Genomic DNA, 21511 nt, shown 5'->3' with positions numbered 1-21511 from the left:
TAGTGCCCTATCTGCAGGCAGCTTATTATAGAGCAGGAGGAGCTGAGCACATTGTACATAATGTCCTATCTGCAGGCAGCATGTTATAGAGCAGGGGGAGCTGAGCACATTGTACATAGTGTCCTATCTGCAGGCAGCATGTTATAGAGCAGGAGGAGCTGAGCAGATTGTACATAGTGTCCTATCTGCAGGCAGAATGTTATAGAGCAGGAGGAGCTGAGCAGGTAGGACACTACGTACAATCTGCTCAGCTCCTCCTGCTCTATAACATGCTGCCAGCAGATAGGACACTACGTACAATCTGCAGGCGCAAAAATTGTTCAAATACCCAAATGTCACTAAAATACAACAAAAAAAGGCGCATGAGACAGAGAAGTCTTCCCTCACCATCGGTATCTTATAACGTCTCACATCGTGTCTCACAGGGAGAGATCTGACGGCAGGAGACGAGTCGTTTCGCGCTTCGTCTTGCGTCCTCACCAGTTTTATACGGTGCGCCATGGAAGCGCACTACGTCACACACAAACCGTGGAATTTTTTAAAAAAATTGTGTCGCAAGATCAGCACGCACATGCACTGGGAAGAAGAAGGTGAACTCCAGCGGACCTCAGCGCAGCAGCGACACCTGCCGGATATCGGGCGCAGGATCTTAGTGAATCGCACCAGAACCTGAATCCTCGACGGAGAACGCTGGATCGCGACTGGCCCGGGTAAGTAAATGAGCCCCATTATCTCTTAGGAATTCACTAATTACATCCATTACCCGAGGGTTTGATAATACCCGAGGAGGGACTCGTAGCAGACGGGCGTTAAGCCCTGAGGCTCTAAGAGCTTCTCGTTATCCCCCAAGCCTCTCCGCAATCATTCTCTTTGTCTCCGCCATTTCCTGGTATTGATACACATCCGAATTTCCCTCATGTATCGCCTTCACGTCTTCTCCCAGACGCCCCTTTTCCATTAGCAATGGAAGCGAGTAAACAAAGTCCTTACAGTTTTGTAACTATATGGACGGACAAAGCGCATTGTCTATCCAAAATGTAAATCCAAAATAACTGGCATCTAATAAAAGCTGAGCCACAGCTGAAGACAATAGCAGACAAAGGACGTGTAGGAAACGCGAGACAATAGAAGAGCGTGCAGGACGGCGTCCCTCCCTGGAACCATTAGTGAGAAATCGGTGGAAACTCCAAGTGTTGTGACCGTTGTTCCCAAATGATCTGGAAGACACTACAAATAGGAGGGGCGCAGCGTGGAGCAAACTGCTCTATAACATGCCGATCGCACTTTGTTTACTCGCTTCCAGGGGCGTCTGGGAGAAGACGTGAACGCGGTACATGAGGACAAAGAGAATGATTGCGGAGAGGCTTGGGGGATAACGAGAAGCTCTAAGAGCCTCAGGGCTTAATGCCCGTCTGCTATGAGTCCCTCCTCCGGTATTATCAAACCCTCGGGTAATGGATGTAATTAGTGAATTCCTAAGAGATATTGGGGGTCATTTACTAAGGGCCCGATTCGCGTTTTCCCGACGTGTTACCCGAATATTTCCGATTTGCGCTGATTGTACCTGAATTGCCCGGGATTGTGGCGCACGCGATCGGATTGTGGCGCATCGGCGCCGGCATGCGCGCGACGGAAATCGGGGGGCGTGGCCGAACGAAAACCCGACGTATTCGGAAAAACCGCCGCATTTAAAAAAAAAATTGTGTCGCGAAAATTACACTCACCTTCATCCTGGATAGGCCGGTGTATTTCGAGGCATTCCAGCGGACTTCAGCGCAGCAGCGCCACCTGGTGGACGTCGGAGGAACTGCTTTGATGAATCCCGGCCGGACCCGAATCCAGCGCAGAGAACGCGCCGCTGGATCGCAAACGGACCGGGTAAGTAAATCTGCCCCATTATGTATCTAGTGAAAGTCCCGCCTCCTGTGAGATGTTGCAGTGACCACACCCCCAGATGCTACGATTGGCTGGGGCGGGTCTTGGTCTGTCGATGCTTCACTCGAGTTCTAGCCCCGCCCACCTTGGTTTTGATTGGATGAATGTTGTAGCGCGGTCCCCTCTCAGGTCCGGCGTGACACCTTGCTCCACCCTATCCAATCGTTTCTAACCAATAGATTTGCTTCTAAGTTGTTGGTGTGTTCTGTGTGACGTAGTGCGCTTCCATGGCGCACCGTATAAAACTGGTGAGGACGCAAGGCGAAACGACTCGTCCCCTGCTGTCAGATCTCTCCCGTGAGACACGATGTGAGACGTTATAAGATACCGATGGTGAGGGATGAAGATTTACAGTTATGGCTCCGAGCCACGAGGCCGCCATGGAGGATGTGGAGTCTCACTCGTGTTATTAGTGCCCCTTAGTTTTCTATTTCTCGTTTTTAAGACTGAGATAAATGACCCCCAATGTTGGCTGCTTTTGGCCCTTTATAAGTCACATGTGCACACGCATGGAGGGGAGTGGAGGGACAAATCATAAATGGGGCTTTGCGCTGCGCTAGCCGTCCTTATGTGTTTAAGCCGCTATTTCCTAGTGGCGGGAAAAGGCGCTGGCACGATTTTTCATTCCATAAAAACCTTTTTTGCCACTTTTTTACTCCAGAGTCAGTGATAAATTACTCCATTGTACCAGTTTTTCTACATCTGGGCCAGTGTCCTCTACAGACAGCGCCAGATATTTGGTATGTGGTGCCATCACTATGTAATTGCGGGTGTTTTCCGCCACCTACCACCCTTCCCTCCAGGCGGCTGATGTGATCCCGGATATTTTATATCTACAAACAGCTAAGATTATGAAATCCATTATTACCTCCGGGAAAAACTTCAGCTGCACAACTTATCAATCCCTCCACCACATTCACAACCAAGATGGGAGAAGCAGACGCCATATCAGCTATAGATGGATCCCTGCGGAGAAGGAAGGGTCAGGGGGTAAGAGCAGAGGACCTCCAATGTCTTCATGGCATTTCCCGGTGGATCGGGTCCTTACCCCTCGCTGTGAGCCCACAGTAGATTGGGACCCAGCACAATCGCAATGTTACTAGGCGTCATCTTGTTCACCTCCTGATAGTCGGCCAACGTTGCCAAAAACTTAATTAAATACCTGAAGTGAAAAGGAGAAGAAATGAAAAGATTCATAAAACGTGGCAGATTACTGGCGCCCAATCCTCCATTCTCCTGCATGGCTCGTGGTCTACACAATTCTGGCGCAGAATGAGGCGGTGTCAAATATCATTAAAATGACTTTTCATAGGGTGAGACCATATGATTACACGTCTATGATATTCTGTTATTCTTAAAAGTATTCATGGAGGATAAACATTCATTCAAGATGAACAAATATAAATCCATGCTAGTGTTATGTATTATTGTATTATTGTATGTATTATTGTATCACTAGTAGAATGTAGGTTTATGTATAATATATAGATATGCTTTATATTGGGAATCATAGACATAATGGGGCACATTTACTTACCCGGCCCATTCGCGATCCAGCGGCGCGTTCTCTGCACAGGATTCGGGTCCGGCTGGGATTTAAGATGGTAGTTCCTCCGCCGTCCACCAGGTGGCGCTGCAGCGCCGAAAATAATCTTAACGCCCCGGAATGCACCATCCCATAGAAGGTGAAGGTGAGCGCTCCCCAAGCGACACATTTCGGTTTTTAAATGCGGCGGTTTTTCCGAATCCGTCGGGTTTTCGTTCGGCCACGCCCCCCCGATTTCTGTCGCGCGCATGCCGGCCCCGATGCGCCACAATCCGATCGCGTGCGCCAAAAACCCGGGGCAATTCATGTACAAGCGGCGCAAATCGGAAATATTCGGGTAACACGTCGGGAAAACGCGAATCGGGCCCTTAGTAAATGACCCCCAATGAATGAGATAGTTGGGATATTCCATTGTACATAAAGGCAGATGGTATATGGTCAGTGCCTTTGGTAAAATGCTAATTCCTTTTATTGTTCTGAACTATTGTCATTTATCTTGGCTTGTCATGGTACATTATGGTCTCAGAGTTCCCATGGAATACGGATATCTGCCAGACGAGGCAACCTTCATACTAGCACATCTATATGTTAATAGCATATGTATATATAAGTGAATTAGTTAAGTTTACATATTCATGAAGTAGAATGAGATCATCTATGGTCCTCAGATGGTTTACGGACTAATATGAACCAATAGGAGATTGGGAATATTCACTTGGGAAATGTTAGTTTGTGTATAAAGAGTTACTATACTAGTGACTGAGGAGACGGTGTGAGAGTGAGGGAGATAGGAGAGAGTTACTATACTAGAGACTGAGGAGACGGTGTGAGAGTGAGGGAGATAGGAGAGAGTTACTATACTAGTGACTGAGGAGACGGTGTGAGAGTGAGGGAGATAGGAGAGAGTTACTATACTAGAGACTGAGGAGACGGTGTGAGAGTGAGGGAGATAGGAGAGAGTTACTATACTAGTGACTGAGGGAGACAGGAGAGGGTTACTATACTAGAGACTGAGGAGACGGAGTGAGAGTGAGGGAGATAGGAGAGGGTTACTATACTAGAGACTGAGGAGACGGTGTGAGAGTGAGGGAGATAGGAAAGAGTTACTATACTAGAGACTGAGGAGACGGTGTGAGAGTGAGGGAGATAGGAGAGAGTTACTATACTAGTGACTGAGGAGACAGTGTGAGAGTGAGGGAGATAGGAGAGAGTTACTATACTAGAGACTGAGGAGACGGTGTGAGAGTGAGGGAGATAGGAGAGAGTTACTATACTAGAGACTGAGGAGACGGTGTGAGAGTGAGGGAGATAGGAGAGAGTTACTATACTAGAGACTGAGGAGACGGTGTGAGAGTGAGGGAGATAGGAGAGTTACTATACTAGAGACTGAGGAGACGGTGTGAGAGTGAGGGAGATAGGAGAGAGTTACTATACTAGAGACTGAGGAGACGGTGTGAGAGTGAGGGAGATAGGAGAGAGTTACCATACTAGTGACTGAGGGAGACTGTGTGAGAGTGAGGGAGATAGGAGAGAGTTACCATACTAGTGACTGAGGGAGACTGTGTGAGAGTGAGGGAGATAGGAGAGAGTTACTATACTAGAGACTGAGGAGACGGTGTGAGAGTGAGGGAGATAGGAGAGAGTTACTATACTAGAGACTGAGGAGACGGTGTGAGAGTGAGGGAGATAGGAGAGAGTTACTATACTAGTGACTGAGGGAGACGGTGTGAGAGTGAGGGAGATAGGAGAGAGTTACTATATTAGAGACTGAGGAGACGGTGTGAGAGTGAGGGAGATAGGAGAGAGTTACTATACTAGAGACTGAGGAGACGGTGTGAGAGTGATCGAGATAGGAGAGAGTTACTATACTAGAGACTGAGGAGACGGTGTGAGAGTGAGGGAGATAGGAGAGAGTTACTATACTAGTGACTGAGGGAGACGGTGTGAGAGTGAGGGAGATAGGAGAGAGTTACTATACTAGAGACTGAGGAGACGGTGTGAGAGTGAGGGAGATAGGAGAGAGTTACTATACTAGTGACTGAGGAGACGGTGTGAGAGTGAGGGAGATAGGAGAGAGTTACTATACTAGAGACTGAGGAGACGGTGTGAGAGTGAGGGAGATAGGAGAGAGTTACCATACTAGTGACTGAGGGAGACGGTGTGAGAGTGAGGGAGATAGGAGAGAGTTACCATACTAGTGACTGAGGGAGACGGTGTGAGAGTGAGGGAGATAGGAGAGAGTTACCATACTAGAGACTGAGGAGACGGTGTGAGAGTGAGGGAGATAGGAGAGAGTTACTGTACTAGAGACTGAGGAGACGGTGTGAGAGTGAGGGAGATAGGAGAGAGTTACTATACTAGAGACTGAGGAGACGGTGTGAGAGTGAGGGAGATAGGAGAGAGTTACTATACTAGAGACTGAGGAGACGGTGTGAGAGTGAGGGAGATAGGAGAGAGTTACTATACTAGAGACTGAGGAGACGGTGTGAGAGTGAGGGAGATAGGAGAGAGTTACTATACTAGAGACTGAGGAGACGGTGTGAGAGTGAGGGAGATAGGAGAGAGTTACTATACTAGAGACTGAGGAGACGGTGTGAGAGTGAGGGAGATAGGAGAGAGTTACTATGCTAGAAACTGAGGAGACGGTGTGAGAGTGAGGGAGATAGGAGAGAGTTACCATACTAGTGACTGAGGGAGACTGTGTGAGAGTGAGGGAGATAGGAGAGAGTTACCATACTAGTGACTGAGGGAGACTGTGTGAGAGTGAGGGAGATAGGAGAGAGTTACTATACTAGTGACTGAGGAGACGGTGTGAGAGTGAGGGAGAGAGTTACTATACTAGAGACTGAGGAGACGGTGTGAGAGTGAGGGAGATAGGAGAGAGTTACTATACTAGTGACTGAGGAGACGGTGTGAGAGTGAGGGAGATAGGAGAGAGTTACTATACTAGAGACTGAGGAGACGGTGTGAGAGTGAGGGAGATAGGAGAGAGTTACTATACTAGTGACTGAGGAGACGGTGTGAGAGTGAGGGAGATAGGAGAGAGTTACTATACTAGAGACTGAGGAGACGGTGTGAGAGTGAGGGAGATAGGAGAGAGTTACTATACTAGAGACTGAGGAGACGGTGTGAGAGTGAGGGAGATAGGAGAGAGTTACCATACTAGTGACTGAGGAGACGGTGTGAGAGTGAGGGAGATAGGAGAGAGTTACTATGCTAGAGACTGAGGAGACGGTGTGAGAGTGAGGGAGATAGGAGAGAGTTACTATGCTAGAGACTGAGGAGACGGTGTGAGAGTGAGGGAGATAGGAGAGAGTTACCATACTAGTGACTGAGGGAGACTGTGTGAGAGTGAGGGAGATAGGAGAGAGTTACCATACTAGTGACTGAGGGAGACTGTGTGAGAGTGAGGGAGATAGGAGAGAGTTACTATACTAGAGACTGAGGAGACGGTGTGAGAGTGAGGGAGATAGGAGAGAGTTACTATACTAGAGACTGAGGAGACGGTGTGAGAGTGAGGGAGATAGGAGAGAGTTACTATACTAGTGACTGAGGAGACGGTGTGAGAGTGAGGGAGATAGGAGAGAGTTACTATACTAGTGACTGAGGGAGACGGTGTGAGAGTGAGGGAGATAGGAGAGAGTTACTATACTAGAGACTGAGGAGACGGTGTGAGAGTGAGAGATAGGAGAGAGTTACCATACTAGAGACTGAGGAGACGGTGTGAGAGTGAGGGAGATAGGAGGGAGTTACCATACTAGAGACTGAGGAGACGGTGTGAGAGTGAGGGAGATAGGAGAGAGTTACTATACTATAGACTGAGGAGACGGTGTGAGAGTGAGGGAGATAGGAGAGAGTTACTATACTAGAGACTGAGGAGACGGTGTGAGAGTGAGGGAGATAGGAGAGAGTTACCATACTAGTGACTGAGGGAGACTGTGTGAGAGTGAGGGAGATAGGAGAGAGTTACCATACTAGTGACTGAGGGAGACTGTGTGAGAGTGAGGGAGATAGGAGAGAGTTACTATACTAGAGACTGAGGAGACGGTGTGAGAGTGAGGGAGATAGGAGAGAGTTACTATACTAGTGACTGAGGGAGACTGTGTGAGAGTGAGGGAGATAGGAGAGAGTTACTATACTAGAGACTGAGGAGACGGTGTGAGAGTGAGGGAGATAGGAGAGAGTTACTATACTAGAGACTGAGGAGACGGTGTGAGAGTGAGGGAGATAGGAGAGAGTTACTATACTAGAGACTGAGGAGACGGTGTGAGAGTGAGGGAGATAGGAGAGAGTTACTATACTAGAGACCGAGGAGACGGTGTGAGAGTGAGGGAGATAGGAGAGAGTTACTATACTAGAGACCGAGGAGACGGTGTGAGAGTGAGGGAGATAGGAGAGAGTTACTATACTAGAGACTGAGGAGACGGTGTGAGAGTGAGGGAGATAGGAGAGAGTTACTATACTAGAGACCGAGGAGACGGTGTGAGAGTGAGGGAGATAGGAGAGCGTTACTATACTAGAGACTGAGGAGACGGTGTGAGAGTGAGGGAGATAGGAGAGAGTTACTATGCTAGAGACTGAGGAGACGGTGTGAGAGTGAGGGAGATAGGAGAGAGTTACTATGCTAGAGACTGAGGAGACGGTGTGAGAGTGAGGGAGATAGGAGAGAGTTACTATGCTAGAGACTGAGGAGACGGTGTGAGAGAGAGGGAGATAGGAGAGAGTTACTATACTAGAGACTGAGGAGACGGTGTGAGAGTGAGGGAGATAGGAGAGAGTTACTATACTAGAGACTGAGGAGACGGTGTGAGAGTGAGGGAGATAGGAGAGAGTTACTATACTAGAGACTGAGGAGACGGTGTGAGAGTGAGGGAGATAGGAGAGAGTTACTATACTAGAGACTGAGGAGACGGTGTGAGAGTGAGGGAGATAGGAGAGAGTTACTATACTAGAGACTGAGGAGACGGTGTGAGAGTGAGGGAGATAGGAGAGAGTTACTATACTAGAGACTGAGGAGACGGTGTGAGAGTGAGGGAGATAGGAGAGAGTTACCATACTAGTGACTGAGGGAGACTGTGTGAGAGTGAGGGAGATAGGAGAGAGTTACTATACTAGTGACTGAGGGAGATGGTGTGAGAGTGAGGGAGATAGGAGAGAGTTACTATACTAGAGACTGAGGAGACGGTGTGAGAGTGAGGGAGATAGGAGAGAGTTACTATACTAGAGACTGAGGAGACGGTGTGAGAGTGAGGGAGATAGGAGAGAGTTACTATACTAGAGACTGAGGAGACGGTGTGAGAGTGAGGGAGATAGGAGAGAGTTACCATACTAGAGACTGAGGAGACGGTGTGAGAGTGAGGGAGATAGGAGAGAGTTACTATACTAGAGACTGAGGAGACGGTGTTAGAGTGAGGGAGATAGGAGAGAGTTACCATACTAGAGACTGAGGAGACGGTGTGAGAGTGAGGGAGATAGGAGAGACATCACCATCCGTCTTTTGTCTCCTTGTCTCTTCACTCTCTCCAGCTTTGCTCCACACCAGCTTTCTTTAATTTTATTTTATTTTCTGTAACTTTATTTTTATGTATATTTTTCATCTGAATTGTATATTGTTACTTTATTTTTGTTGAAATCCATTGAATGCTTTTTAATTTACTTCTGGAACGAAGGATCGCTTCTGATTTTTTGAAACATTGCTCATCATCGTGGTTCCTAATTCTCAAATTAGGAATTGCAAGAAATATCTACCGTATATTCCGGCGTATAAGACGACTTTTGAAGACAGAAAAATCTTCTGTCTTCTCTGGGGTCGTCTTATACGCCGGTAATCCCGACCGCCCGCCGTGTATTCACGGCGGCGGTCAAGTCGCGCTGCATGGAGAGGGCTCACGGGCTGAGCCCTCTCCATAGCCGGTAAGTCTTTGCTGCATATTGCTAGCACCGATCGCGGGTGTTTTCACAGCGATGGCTGCCGGCAAAGCTGCCGGCAGCCTCGAAAAGATAGCGGCGCATGGGCGCCGCCATCTTACCTGGGATCGCCGCTCCCCGTGACGTCATCGGGGGCGACGATCCGTCTCCATGGTAGCCTCGGGTCTTCCGAAGACCCGAGGCTATTTCGTTTTAACCCCTTCATTACAATGTACTGATAGCACATTGGGGCAGATTTACTTACCCAGCCCATTCGCGATCCAGCGGCGCATTCTCTGCACAGGATTCGGGTCCGGACGGGATTTATGAAGGTAGTTCCTCCGCCGTCCACCAGGTGGCGCTGCTGCGCTGCAAATTATCTGAACGTGCCGGAATACACCGAGCTGGACCAGGTGAAGGTAAGCGCTTCCCAAGCGACACATTTTCGGTTTTTAAATGCGGCGGTTTTTCCGAATCCGTCGGGTTTTCGTTCGGCCACGCCCCCTGATTTCCGTCGCGCACATGCCGGCGCCGATGCGCCACAATCCGATCGCGTGCGCCAAAATCCCGGGGCAATTCAGGTACAATCGGCGCAAATCGGAAATATTTGGGTAACACGTCGGGAAAACGCAAATCGGGCCCTTAGTAAATGACCCCCATTGTATTGAATGAGGAGGAAAATCCCCATATATTGCCATACTGTAGTATGGCAGTATATGATAGGATCGATCAGACAACCTAGGGTTAAAGTACCCTAGGGAGTCTGAAAAATAGTATAAATAAAAAAAAAAAAGTAAAAAAAAAATTATAATAAAAAAACCTAAAATTTCAAATCACCCCCCTTTCCCTAGAACTGACATAAATAAACAGTAAAAATCATAAACACATCAGGTATCGACGCGTCCGAAAATGCCCGATCTATCAAAATATGATAACGGTTTTTCAATGCGTTTAGCCCCGTAACTGAAAATAGCGCCCAAAGATGAAAATGGCCCTTTTTTGCCATTTTGAAAAATATAAAAAAATCTATAAAAAGTGATCAAAAGGTCGTACAGTCCTAAAAATGATATCATTGAACATATTATCAAATTTCGCAAAAAATGACTCCTCCCACAGCTCCGTACACCAAAGTATAAAAAAGTTATTAGCGCCAGAAGTTGGCAAAATCAAAAAAAAAATTTTTGTACAGGAGGTTTTCATTTTTGTAAATGTATGAAAACATTATAAAACCTATAAATGTGTTATCCCCGTAATCTCCCCGACCCAAAGAATAAAGCAGACCTGTCATGTGGGGCGCTCAGTGAAAGACGTAATATCCAAGCCCACAAGAAAATGGCGCAAATGCGTTTTTCCACCATTTTCATTGCATTTGGAATTTTTTTCCCGCTTCTGAGTACATGGCATGGAATATTTAATAAAATAAAAATGTAAGGTACAGTATGGTAACATTTACAGTAACATGGACGATGGTAATGTTGTTATTGTATGCCTTATGTTTATGAGCGACAGTTTTCCTGCTATATACTACTGGGGGCTGTGCTGTATACTACTGGGGGCAGTGCTGTATACTACTGGGGGCTGTGCTGTAATGTTGTTGTTGTATGCCTTATGTTTATGAGTGGCAGTTTTCCTGCTATATACCTGCATGTCAGAAGAATTTACATTAAAAAAAGGACCATGTTACATTCAAATCTGTTTTTTCTTTAATTTTTACCGGTGTTTTGTATGCGTTGGAAAAGGGGTAGTCTTATACGGCGAATATATCTTAAACTCTATGGGGCAGATTTACTTACCCGGTCCAGTCGCGATCCAGCGGCGCGTTCTCTGCTCTGGATTCGGGTCCGGCCGGGATTCATGAATGTAGTTCTTCCGCCGTCCACCAGGTGGCGCTGCTGCGCTGAAAGTCATCTCATCGCACCGGATTGCACCACCTCGGACCAGGTGAAGGTAAGCGCTCCCCAAGCGACACTTTTGCTGTTTTTAAATGCGGCGGTTTTTACGAATACGTCGGGTTTTCGTTCGGCCACGCCCCCCGATTTCCGTCGCGAGCATGCTGGCGCCGATACGCCACAATCCGATCGCGTGCGTCACAATCCCGGGGCAATTCAGGTACAATCGGCGCAAATCGGAAATATTCGGGTAACACGTCGGGAAAACGCGAATTGGGCCCTTAGTAAATGACCCCCTATATTTTAACAGGAAAGTAGGCGGGTCGTCTTATACGCCGGAATATACGGTATTTCTATTGATATTTAACAGGCGGGCGCTGGGCCTGAGCAGTAAGGGCCCCTTTAGCCACACATTGTTCTGACACAATAATTGGTCTGGGCTAATCTGTGTCTTTATAATAAAACCTAAAGAAAAGCAAAAGCCAGAAAGTAAAGTGTACAAGACGCGTCATCACAAGAAATACGCTGTGGGGAACACTTACAAGTGCTTGTGCGGCAGCTTTATGGCATTGAAGCACTGAAACCCTCATCCAATAACGTGTAGTGCGCAAGAAAGAAGTGCGCACCTTCTAAAAACCTTCAAACATTCACAAATTTTACACAAAACTACAACAGGTGGGAGCTGGCAGGTGACAAATGTCCCCCATATTCAAGGAGTAGAGGTCCCCCACATCTGCCCCTTGGCCACGCTCATCGCGTAGGGAAGGATTCCTGGGGCCGTCTCTCAGATATGATCCAGCGCGTACCTGAGGTTGTCATAGTTTTCAGCCGGAAGTTTCTGGAGAACTTCTCTGTAACAATCGTGACGTTTTTCTGCTTCTTTGATGCTGCAACACAATGTAGAGATTATAAAGCTGCAGCAGAAGCCTCATCTCTATGCAGATCTGTCATAGACCGGTACCTGGCCGCTGTCATCCAGTCATTGAAGAGATGGGAGGTCATCAGCGGCTCGGGAAGCTCTCGGAGATAGGACTTTAAGGCTCCTACAAGAAGGTCAGCAGAGAAGGATGAGAGAGGATGGAGGGACTTATGAGGACTATTAGAACTTCAGAAGAGAAATCTTTGGGGCAGGGGCTATTAAAGGCTTTACAGAGCACTTTCACAACAAGAATTTCACGTTTCATTTTTAGAATACTGCGGGGACATACCTTGGCGTTTCCATCACAGAATTCAACAATTAGGAAATACTCTTAGCTCCAATTTTATGGCGTCTTATCCATTGCATGGAGAAACAGGAGAAACTCAGGAGAGAGACGTCAGGAGGGAGAGAGAGGGGACAGACGTCAGGAGGGAGCGAGAGGGGGCAGATGTCAGGAGAGAGCGAGAAGGGACAGACGTCAGGAGGGAGCGAGAAGGGACAGACGTCAGGAGAGAGCGAGAAGGGACAGACGTCAGGAGAGAGCAAGAGGGGAGAGACGTCAGGAGGGAGTGAGAGGGGAGAGACGTCAGGAGAGAGCGAGAGGGGACAGACGTCAGGAGGGAGCGAGAGGGGACAGACGTCAGGAGGGAGCGAGAAGGGACAGACGTCAGGAGAGAGCGAGAAGGGACAGACGTCAGGAGGGAGCGAGAGGGGACAGACGTCAGGAGGGAGCGAGAGGGGACAGACGTCAGGAGGGAGCAAGAGGGGACAGACGTCAGGAGGGAGCAAGAGGGGACAGACGTCAGGAGGGAGCGAGAGGGGACAGACGTCAGGAGAGAGCGAGAAGGGACAGACGTCAAGAGGGAGCGAGAGGGGACAGACGTCAAGAGGGAGCGAGAGGGGACAGACGTCAGGAGGGAGCGAGAGGGGAGAGACGTCAGGAGAGAGCAAGAGGGGGCAGACGTCAGGAGAGAGCGAGAAGGGACAGACGTCAGGAGAGAGCGAGAGGGGGCAGACGTCAGGAGAGAGCGAGAGGGGGCAGATGTCAGGAGGGTGCGAGAGGGGACAGACGTCAGGAGAGAGCAAGAGGGGACAGACGTCAGGAGGGAGTGAGAGGGGGCAGACGTCAGGAGGGAGTGAGAGGGGAGAGACGTCAGGAGGGAGCGAGAGAGGACAGACGTCAGGAGAGAGCGAGAGGGGGCAGATGTCAGGAGAGAGCGAGAAGGGACAGACGTCAGGAGGGAGCGAGAGGGGACAGACGTCAGGAGGGAGCGAGAGGGGACATACGTCAGGAGGGAGCGAGAGAGGACAGACGTCAGGAGGGAGCGAGAGGGGAGAGACATCAGGAGAGGGCGAGAGGGGAGAGAGACGTCAGGAGGGAGCGAGAGGGGACAGACGTCAGGAGGGAGCGAGAGGGGACAGACGTCAGGAGGGAGCGAGAGGGGAGAGACGTCAGGAGGGAGCGAGAGACATCAGGAGGGAGCGAGAGGGGACAGACGTCAGGAGGGAGCGAGAGGGGACAGACGTCAGGAGGGAGCGAGAGGGGAGAGACGTCAGGAGGGAGCGAGAGGGGGCAGACGTCAGGAGAGAGCGAGAAGGGACAGACGTCAGGAGAGAGCGAGAAGGGACAGACGTCAGGAGAGAGCGAGAGGGGGCAGATGTCAGGAGAGAGCGAGAAGGGACAGACGTCAGGAGGGAGCGAGAGGGGACAGACGTCAGGAGGGAGCGAGAGGGGACATACGTCAGGAGGGAGCGAGAGAGGACAGACGTCAGGAGAGAGCGAGAGAGGACAGACGTCAGGAGGGAGCGAGAGGGGACAGACGTCAGGAGGGAGCGAGAGGGGAGAGACATCAGGAGAGGGCGAGAGGGGAGAGAGACGTCAGGAGGGAGCGAGAGGGGACAGACGTCAGGAGGGAGCGAGAGGGGACAGACGTCAGGAGGGAGCGAGAGGGGACAGACGTCAGGAGGGAGCGAGAGGGGAGAGACGTCAGGAGGGAGCGAGAGACATCAGGAGGGAGCGAGAGGGGACAGACGTCAGGAGGGAGCGAGAGGGGACAGACGTCAGGAGGGAGCGAGAGGGGAGAGACGTCAGGAGGGAGCGAGAGGGGGCAGACGTCAGGAGAGAGCGAGAAGGGACAGACGTCAGGAGAGAGCGAGAGGGGGCAGATGTCAGGAGAGAGCGAGAAGGGACAGACGTCAGGAGGGAGCGAGAGGGGACAGACGTCAGGAGGGAGCGAGAGGGGACATACGTCAGGAGGGAGCGAGAGGGGAGAGACGTCAGGAGGGAGCGAGAGACATCAGGAGGGAGCGAGAGGGGACAGACGTCAGGAGGGAGCGAGAGGGGACAGACGTCAGGAGGGAGCGAGAGGGGAGAGACGTCAGGAGGGAGCGAGAGGGGGCAGACGTCAGGAGAGAGCGAGAAGGGACAGACGTCAGGAGAGAGCGAGAGGGGGCAGATGTCAGGAGAGAGCGAGAAGGGACAGACGTCAGGAGGGAGCGAGAGGGGACAGACGTCAGGAGGGAGCGAGAGGGGACATACGTCAGGAGGGAGCGAGAGAGGACAGACGTCAGGAGAGAGCGAGAGAGGACAGACGTCAGGAGGGAGCGAGAGGGGACAGACGTCAGGAGGGAGCGAGAGGGGAGAGACATCAGGAGAGGGCGAGAGGGGAGAGAGACGTCAGGAGGGAGCGAGAGGGGACAGACGTCAGGAGGGAGCGAGAGGGGACAGACGTCAGGAGGGAGCGAGAGGGGACAGACGTCAGGAGGGAGCGAGAGACATCAGGAGGGAGCGAGAGGGGACAGACGTCAGGAGGGAGCGAGAGGGGACAGACGTCAGGAGGGAGCGAGAGGGGAGAGACGTCAGGAGGGAGCGAGAGGGGACAGACGTCAGGAGAGAGCGAGAGGGGACAGACGTCAGGAGGGAGCGAGAGGGGACAGACGTCAGGAGGGAGCGAGAGGGGACAGACGTCAGGAGGGAGCGAGAGGGGACAGACGTCAGGAGGGAGCGAGAGGGGACAGACGTCAGGAGGGAGCGAGAGGGGAGAGACGTCAGGAGGGAGTGAGAGGGGACAGACGTCAGGAGGGAGCGAGAGGGGACAGACGTCAGGAGGGAGCGAGAGGGGAGAGACGTCAGGAGGGAGCGAGAGACATCAGGAGGGAGCGAGAGGGGACAGACGTCAGGAGGGAGCGAGAGGGGAGAGACGTCAGGAGGGAGCGAGAGGGGACAGACGTCAGGAGAGAGCGAGAGGGGACAGACGTCAGGAGAGAGCGAGAGGGGACAGACGTCAGGAGGGAGCGAGAGGGGACAGACGCAAGGAGAGGGCGAGAGGGGACATACGTCAGGAGGGAGCGAGAGACATCAGGAGGGAGCGAGAGGGGACAGACGTCAGGAGGGAGCAAGAGGGGACAGACGTCAGGAGGGAGCGAGAGGGGACAGACGTCAGGAGGGAGCCAGAGGGGACAGACGTCAGGAGGGAGCCAGAGGGGACAGACGTCAGGAGGGAGCCAGAGCGGACAGACGTCAGGAGGGAGAGAGAGGGGACAGACGTCAGGAGGGAGCGAGAGAGGACAGACGTCAGGAGGGAGCGAGAGGGGACAGACGTCAGGAGGGAGCGAGAGGGGACAGACGTCAGGAGGGTGCGAGAGGGGACAGATGTCAGGAGGGAGCGAGAGGGGACAGACGTCAGGAGGGAGTGAGAGGGGACAGACGTCAGGAGGGAGTGAGAGGGGACAGACGTCAGGAGGGAGTGAGAGGGGACAGACGTCAGGAGGGAGCGAGAGGGGAGAGACGTCAGGAGGGAGCCAGAGGGGAGAGACGTCAGGAGGGAGCCAGAGGGGAGAGACGTCAGGAGGGAGCGAGAGGGAACAGACGTCAGGAGGGAGCGAGAGGCGTCAGAAGGGAGCAAGAGACGTCAGAAGGGAGCGAGAGATGTCAGGAGACAGCGAGAGGGGACAGACGTCAGGAGGGAGCGAGAGGGGACAGACGTCAGGAGGGAGCGAGAGGGGACAGACGCAAGGAGAGGGCGAGAGGGGAGAGAGACGTCAGGAGAGGGCGAGAGGGGACAGACGTCAGGAGGGAGCGAGAAGGGACAGACGTCAGGAGGGAGCGAGAGGGGACAGACGTCAGGAGGGAGCGAGAGGGGACAGACGTCAGGAGGGAGCGAGAGGGGACAGACGTCAGGAGGGAGCGAGAGGGGACAGACGTCAGGAGGGTGCGAGAGGGGACAGACGTCAGGAGGGTGCGAGAGGGGACAGACGTCAGGAGGGTGCAAGAGGGGACAGACGTCAGGAGGGAGAGAGAGGGGACAGACGTCAGGAGGGAGCGAGAGGGGACATACGTCAGGAGGGAGCGAGAGGGGAGAGACGTCAGGAGGGAGCGAGAGGGGAGAGACGTCAGGAGGGAGCGAGAGGGGGCAGACGTCAGGAGGGAGCGAGAGGGGACAGACGTCAGGAGGGAGCGAGAGGGGACAGACGTCAGGAGGGAGCGAGAGGGGACAGACGTCAGGAGGGAGCGAGAGGGGACAGACATCAGGAGAGAGCGAGAGGGGAGAGACGTCAGGAGGGAGCGAGAGAGGACAGACGTCAGGAGGGAGCGAGAGGGGACAGACGTCAGGAGGGAGCGAGAGGGGAGAGACGTCAGGAGGGAGCGAGAGGGGGCAGACGTCAGGAGGGAGCGAGAGGGGACAGACGTCAGGAGGGAGCGAGAGGGGACAGACGTCAGGAGGGAGCGAGAGGGGACAGACGTCAGGAGGGAGCGAGAGGGGACAGACGTCAGGAGGGAGAGAGAGGGGACAGACGTCAGGAGGGAGCCAGAGGGGACAGACGTCAGGAGGGAGCCAGAGGGGACAGACGTCAGGAGGGAGCGAGAGACGTCAGGAGAGAGCGAGAGGGGAGAGAGACGTCAGGAGAGAGCGAGAGGGGAGAGAGACGTCAGGAGAGAGTGAGAGGGGAGAGAGATGCCAGGAGAGCGAGAGGGGACAGACGCCAGGTGAGAGCGAGAGGGGAGAGACGCCAGGTGAGAGCGAGAGGGGAGAGACGACAGGAGGGAGCGAGAGGGGAGAGACGTCTGGAGAAAGTGAGAGGGGAGAGAGACGTCAGGAGGGAGTGAGAGGGGAGAGAGACGTCAGGAGGGAGTGAGAGGGGAGAGACGTCAGGAGAGGGCGAGAGGGGAGAGACGCCAGGAGAGAGCCAGAGGGGACAGACATCAGGAGGGAGGGAGAGGGGACAGACGTCAGGAGAGGGCGAGAGGGGAGAGAGACGTCAGGAGGGAGCGAGAGGGGAGAGACGTCAGGAGAGAGCGAGAGGGGAGAGACGTCAGGAGGGAGTGAGAGGGGAGAGACGTCAGGAGAGGGCGAGAGGGGACAGACGTCAGGTGAGAGCGAGAGGGGAGAGACGTCAGGAGAGGGCGAGAGGGGAGAGAGACGTCAGGAGAGAGTGAGAGGGGAGAGAGATGCCAGGAGAGCGAGAGGGGACAGACGCCAGGTGAGAGCGAGAGGGGAGAGACGTCAGGAGGGAGCGAGAGGGGAGAGACGTCAGGAGAAAGCGAGAGGGGAGAGAGACGTCAGGAGGGAGTGAGAGGGGAGAGACGTCAGGAGGGAGTGAGAGGGGACAGACATCAGGAGGGAGGGAGAGGGGACAGACGTCAGGAGAGGGCGAGAGGGGAGAGAGACGTCAGGAGAGAGCGAGAGGGGAGAGACGTCAGGAGGGAGCGAGAGGGGACAGACGTCAGGAGAGGGCGAGAGGGGACAGACGTCAGGAGGGAGCGAGAGGGGAGAGACGTCAGGAGGGAGCGAGAGGGGACAGACGTCAGGAGAGGGCGAGAGGGGACAGACGTCAGGAGGGAGCGAGAGGGGAGAGACGTCAGGAGAGAGCGAGAGGGGAGGGAGACGTCAGGAGGGAGCGAGAGGGGACAGACGTCAGGAGGGAGAGAGAGGGGACAGACGTCAGGAGGGAGAGAGAGGGGACAGACGTCAGGAGGGAGCGAGAGGGGAGAGAGACGTCAGGAGGGAGCGAGAGGGGAGAGACGTCAGGAGAGAGCGAGAGGGGAGAGAGACGTCAGGAGGGAGCGAGAGGGGACAGACGTCAGGAGGGAGAGAGAGGGGACAGACGTCAGGAGGGAGAGAGAGGGGACAGACGTCAGGAGGGAGCGAGAGGGGAGAGACGTCAGGAGAGGGCGAGAGGGGAGAGAGACGTCAGGAGGGAGCGAGAGGGGAGAGACGTCAGGAGAGAGCGAGAGGGGAGAGACGTCAGGAGGGAGTGAGAGGGGAGAGATGTCAGGAGAGGGCGAGAGGGGAGAGACGTCAGGTGAGAGCGAGAGGGGAGAGACGCCAGGAGAGAGCAAGAGGGGAGAGACGTCAGGAGGGAGTGAGAGGGGAGAGATGTCAGGAGAGGGCGAGAGGGGAGAGACGTCAGGAGGGAGTGAGAGGGGAGAGATGTCAGGAGGGAGCGAGAGGGGACAGACGTCAGGAGGGAGCGAGAGGGGAGAGACGTCAGGAGGGAGCGAGAGGGGAGAGACGTCAGGAGGGAGCGAGAGGGGAGAGATGTCAGGAGAGGGCGAGAGGGGAGAGACGTCAGGTGAGAGCGAGAGGGGAGAGACGCCAGGAGAGAGCAAGAGGGGAGAGACGTCAGGAGGGAGTGAGAGGGGAGAGATGTCAGGAGAGGGCGAGAGGGGAGAGACGTCAGGAGGGAGTGAGAGGGGAGAGATGTCAGGAGGGAGCGAGAGGGGACAGACGTCTGGAGGGAGTGAGAGGGGACAGACGTCTGGAGGGAGTGAGAGGGGAGAGACGTCAGGAGAGGGCGAGAGGGGACAGACGTCAGGTGAGAGCGAGAGGGGAGAGACGCCAGGAGGGAGCGAGAGGGGACAGAGGTCAGGTGAGAGCGAGAGGAGAGAGACGCCAGGAGAGCGTCTTGTCCATAGAAATGAATGAACACCCTTTAGCTCATGTTTGGATCCTTCTTTGGGTGACACAACAAGTGAAATATGACAATTATCTGTAATAGCAAACTGAACCTTCAGTAAAAAATCCTTAAAACTAGAAGTTAAGACAGAAAAATAGGAAGAGACAAAAAAAATAGGAATTTATTTACCGGCGACTGCATGAGGTTCAGATATGAATTCCCGCAGATCACTGGATCCGGCGTCAAGTCTCGTCTTCAGCCTCTTCAGGACAGACGCTCCTGCAGCCAATCGGAAAAGACCCTGGAGTAGAAGAGCGGCCACAACATTCGGAAGTCAGACTTTGTATACGCTACTATGATGGAGGGGGGACACGTCCGGACAATGGAGGAACCCGACCAGGAGAGACATCGGGAGAAGGCGGGAAAGAAATCAGGAGAATATGGGAAGTACCTGAAAATGATTTACGCCAGACTGCAAGCACGGATAATCTATACTTCGGAATCATTACCAATAAGATGCCATTGTGGCGGAACATCCGCTCTGAATCATGACTACTATCAATAGTAACTCATTCCAATCATATAGCCCCCCCCCCCCCCACAAATGTCATTTCCGGTTTGTTCATAAATATTCATCCGAGAAGAGAATATAACACTATATAACATAGAAGACAAGGATGAGGTCTAATAAGTGGGACATCGGATCAGCTGGTAACCCTGTTACACGTGTCAGCATATTATTAGGGTTATTACATTTAGATATTATGAGACGAAGGAACTTTTGTTAATACTGACATGTTACATATAACATCAAGGAATGAAACATTATATAAAGTGATATCAAGTCTTGGGGTAAAGGTTCCCATTGTCAGACCATGTGGGTAACGATTGAATATCCAGAAAGCTTCGCCATTATTTCTGCTACATCGTCCCCTTGTAATGGTTTATGTATGTGATGAGTTATAGAGGTGCTACCCCCCCCCCATGTACTTGGAGGAAGCGCGCCCCCTCTGGATGGGAGATATCATGCAGATATATACAGTATATACAACGCTACAGGAGTTGGGATCTTCTTGTCTCCTCGATACTCAGGAAAAACGTTTTCTTGTTGTCTGCATCATTATACATGGAGCATCTTGAAGATGTAGAAAGCCGATAACCAGGATTCTTTAGTTTTGGTTTTGAAGAGAGAAGGAGATGACACTTTAGCCAATGTTTGCCCCCTGCGAATTCTCTAAAGTATTGGATCCCGTTGGAGTCATGGTAGGAACGAGTAATTCTCGGACTTTCTCTGCGTTCTAGACTGAATCTGGATTGCAGTTTCTTTTCCTCCTTGTTAGTTGCCCCCCCCGGGAAGGCTTTAATCGTGTGCAGGGATGTTGTGATACAATGTTACCCGCAGTCTGTTTATGGAGCGTAGCTGTATTAATGTCGTGACCGATAACCCCAAGACTAAGATCAAGGAACGTCATTTTAGTGGGATGTCTAAATGATGTGATTATGTATTATCATTGATATTCTCCAAACAGACACAGATATCAGCGATGTACCTGCCACAGCAATGTAAAAACGGATTGGCCTCCCTGAAGACTGCGTGTTCCTCCCGCCATGCCGGAGTGAGGTGCACTAGGGACGGGGAAGACTTCGCTCCCACACTCGCCCTTAGAGTTGTAGATAGAACAATGATGTGTTATAAGAAGAAAAGCATAGCTCCACCATGAGGTCAGGTGTATAGATCGGATACTTATTCAGAAGCTGCTGTTGCTATTTTATGTGGTATTGATGGATATGAAGATGCCACATCACCCATAAGACGACAACCAGGAAACCTGGGCACCAGGGGACGGGGCCCCTCCTTCAACCAACTGGAAAGGTTAAGTGAAACAATCGGTCACATTGGTGACAGCCCCTTGTGTGTTTTCGGTAATGATAGCCCCTCCCTCAGTAATTTTGAAAGTTCCTCTTTAAAACATGGAGTCGGGTTGTGACTTAACTCCCCATAGTGTCAGCTTTTCAATAATAGTCGTCATGCTTAAGAGCGGGCGTTCTGCCGGAAACGCTTTGACTTTTCATGTGCTCCACGATGGCATCTTATTGGTCATGTTACTGAAATAAAGATTATCCGTGTTTCCGTGAATCATTTTCCCTGAATGGTGGCCTGCGCCTCACTGAACACGTTTGGAGAGAGATGAACTGGTGTGTTCACAATTAAAGCCTTAAATTATTACCTGAAAAGTAGGTGGGCACCTGAGCTGCGAGCCTAAGAGGGGGATCAGTCCTACTGGGTCACAACTCTAGGGTTATATTTAGTAATGGCCAAACTCCAGGACATAACAAGAATGGACGGGAAAGATTTCAGGAGAATGCGTAAAAGAAATCAGGAGACAGCCCGACCGGGGGAGAGCTTAGGAAAGAGCG

At 52.2% G+C, this 21511-nt stretch overlaps 2 protein-coding genes across 2 annotated transcripts in view; one reads left to right on the top strand and one right to left on the bottom strand.

Moving 5' to 3' along the window:
* The window catches only part of LOC140107099 (SH3 domain-binding protein 1-like), a 53956-nt gene extending 34381 nt beyond the window's left edge, over positions 1-19575 (bottom strand). The window contains exons 1-6 of the mRNA XM_072131650.1: positions 19545-19575; positions 19283-19394; positions 12239-12320; positions 12084-12164; positions 2984-3097; positions 2804-2901 (exon numbers count right to left, since the gene is read on the bottom strand). Of these exons, the coding sequence (XP_071987751.1) occupies positions 2804-2901; positions 2984-3097; positions 12084-12164; positions 12239-12279 (334 nt within the window). The 5' untranslated portion in view covers positions 12280-12320; positions 19283-19394; positions 19545-19575. The remainder of the gene's footprint in view (positions 1-2803; positions 2902-2983; positions 3098-12083; positions 12165-12238; positions 12321-19282; positions 19395-19544) is intronic.
* Positions 12645-19214, top strand: LOC140107097 (uncharacterized). The gene is made up of 5 exons (XM_072131648.1): positions 12645-12900; positions 13300-13394; positions 13684-13899; positions 16496-16614; positions 19196-19214. Exons 1-5 carry the CDS (start codon positions 12645-12647, stop codon positions 19212-19214), a joined length of 705 nt encoding a protein of 234 aa, XP_071987749.1.
* Positions 19576-21511: the final 1936 nt, after the last annotated feature.

Source organism: Engystomops pustulosus, unplaced genomic scaffold (assembly GCF_040894005.1).
Source record: "Engystomops pustulosus unplaced genomic scaffold, aEngPut4.maternal MAT_SCAFFOLD_115, whole genome shotgun sequence".
NCBI lineage: Eukaryota > Metazoa > Chordata > Amphibia > Anura > Leptodactylidae > Engystomops > Engystomops pustulosus.
The sequence above is the reverse complement of the archived record's forward strand: the minus strand, read 5'-3'. Positions and strand labels throughout refer to the sequence as shown.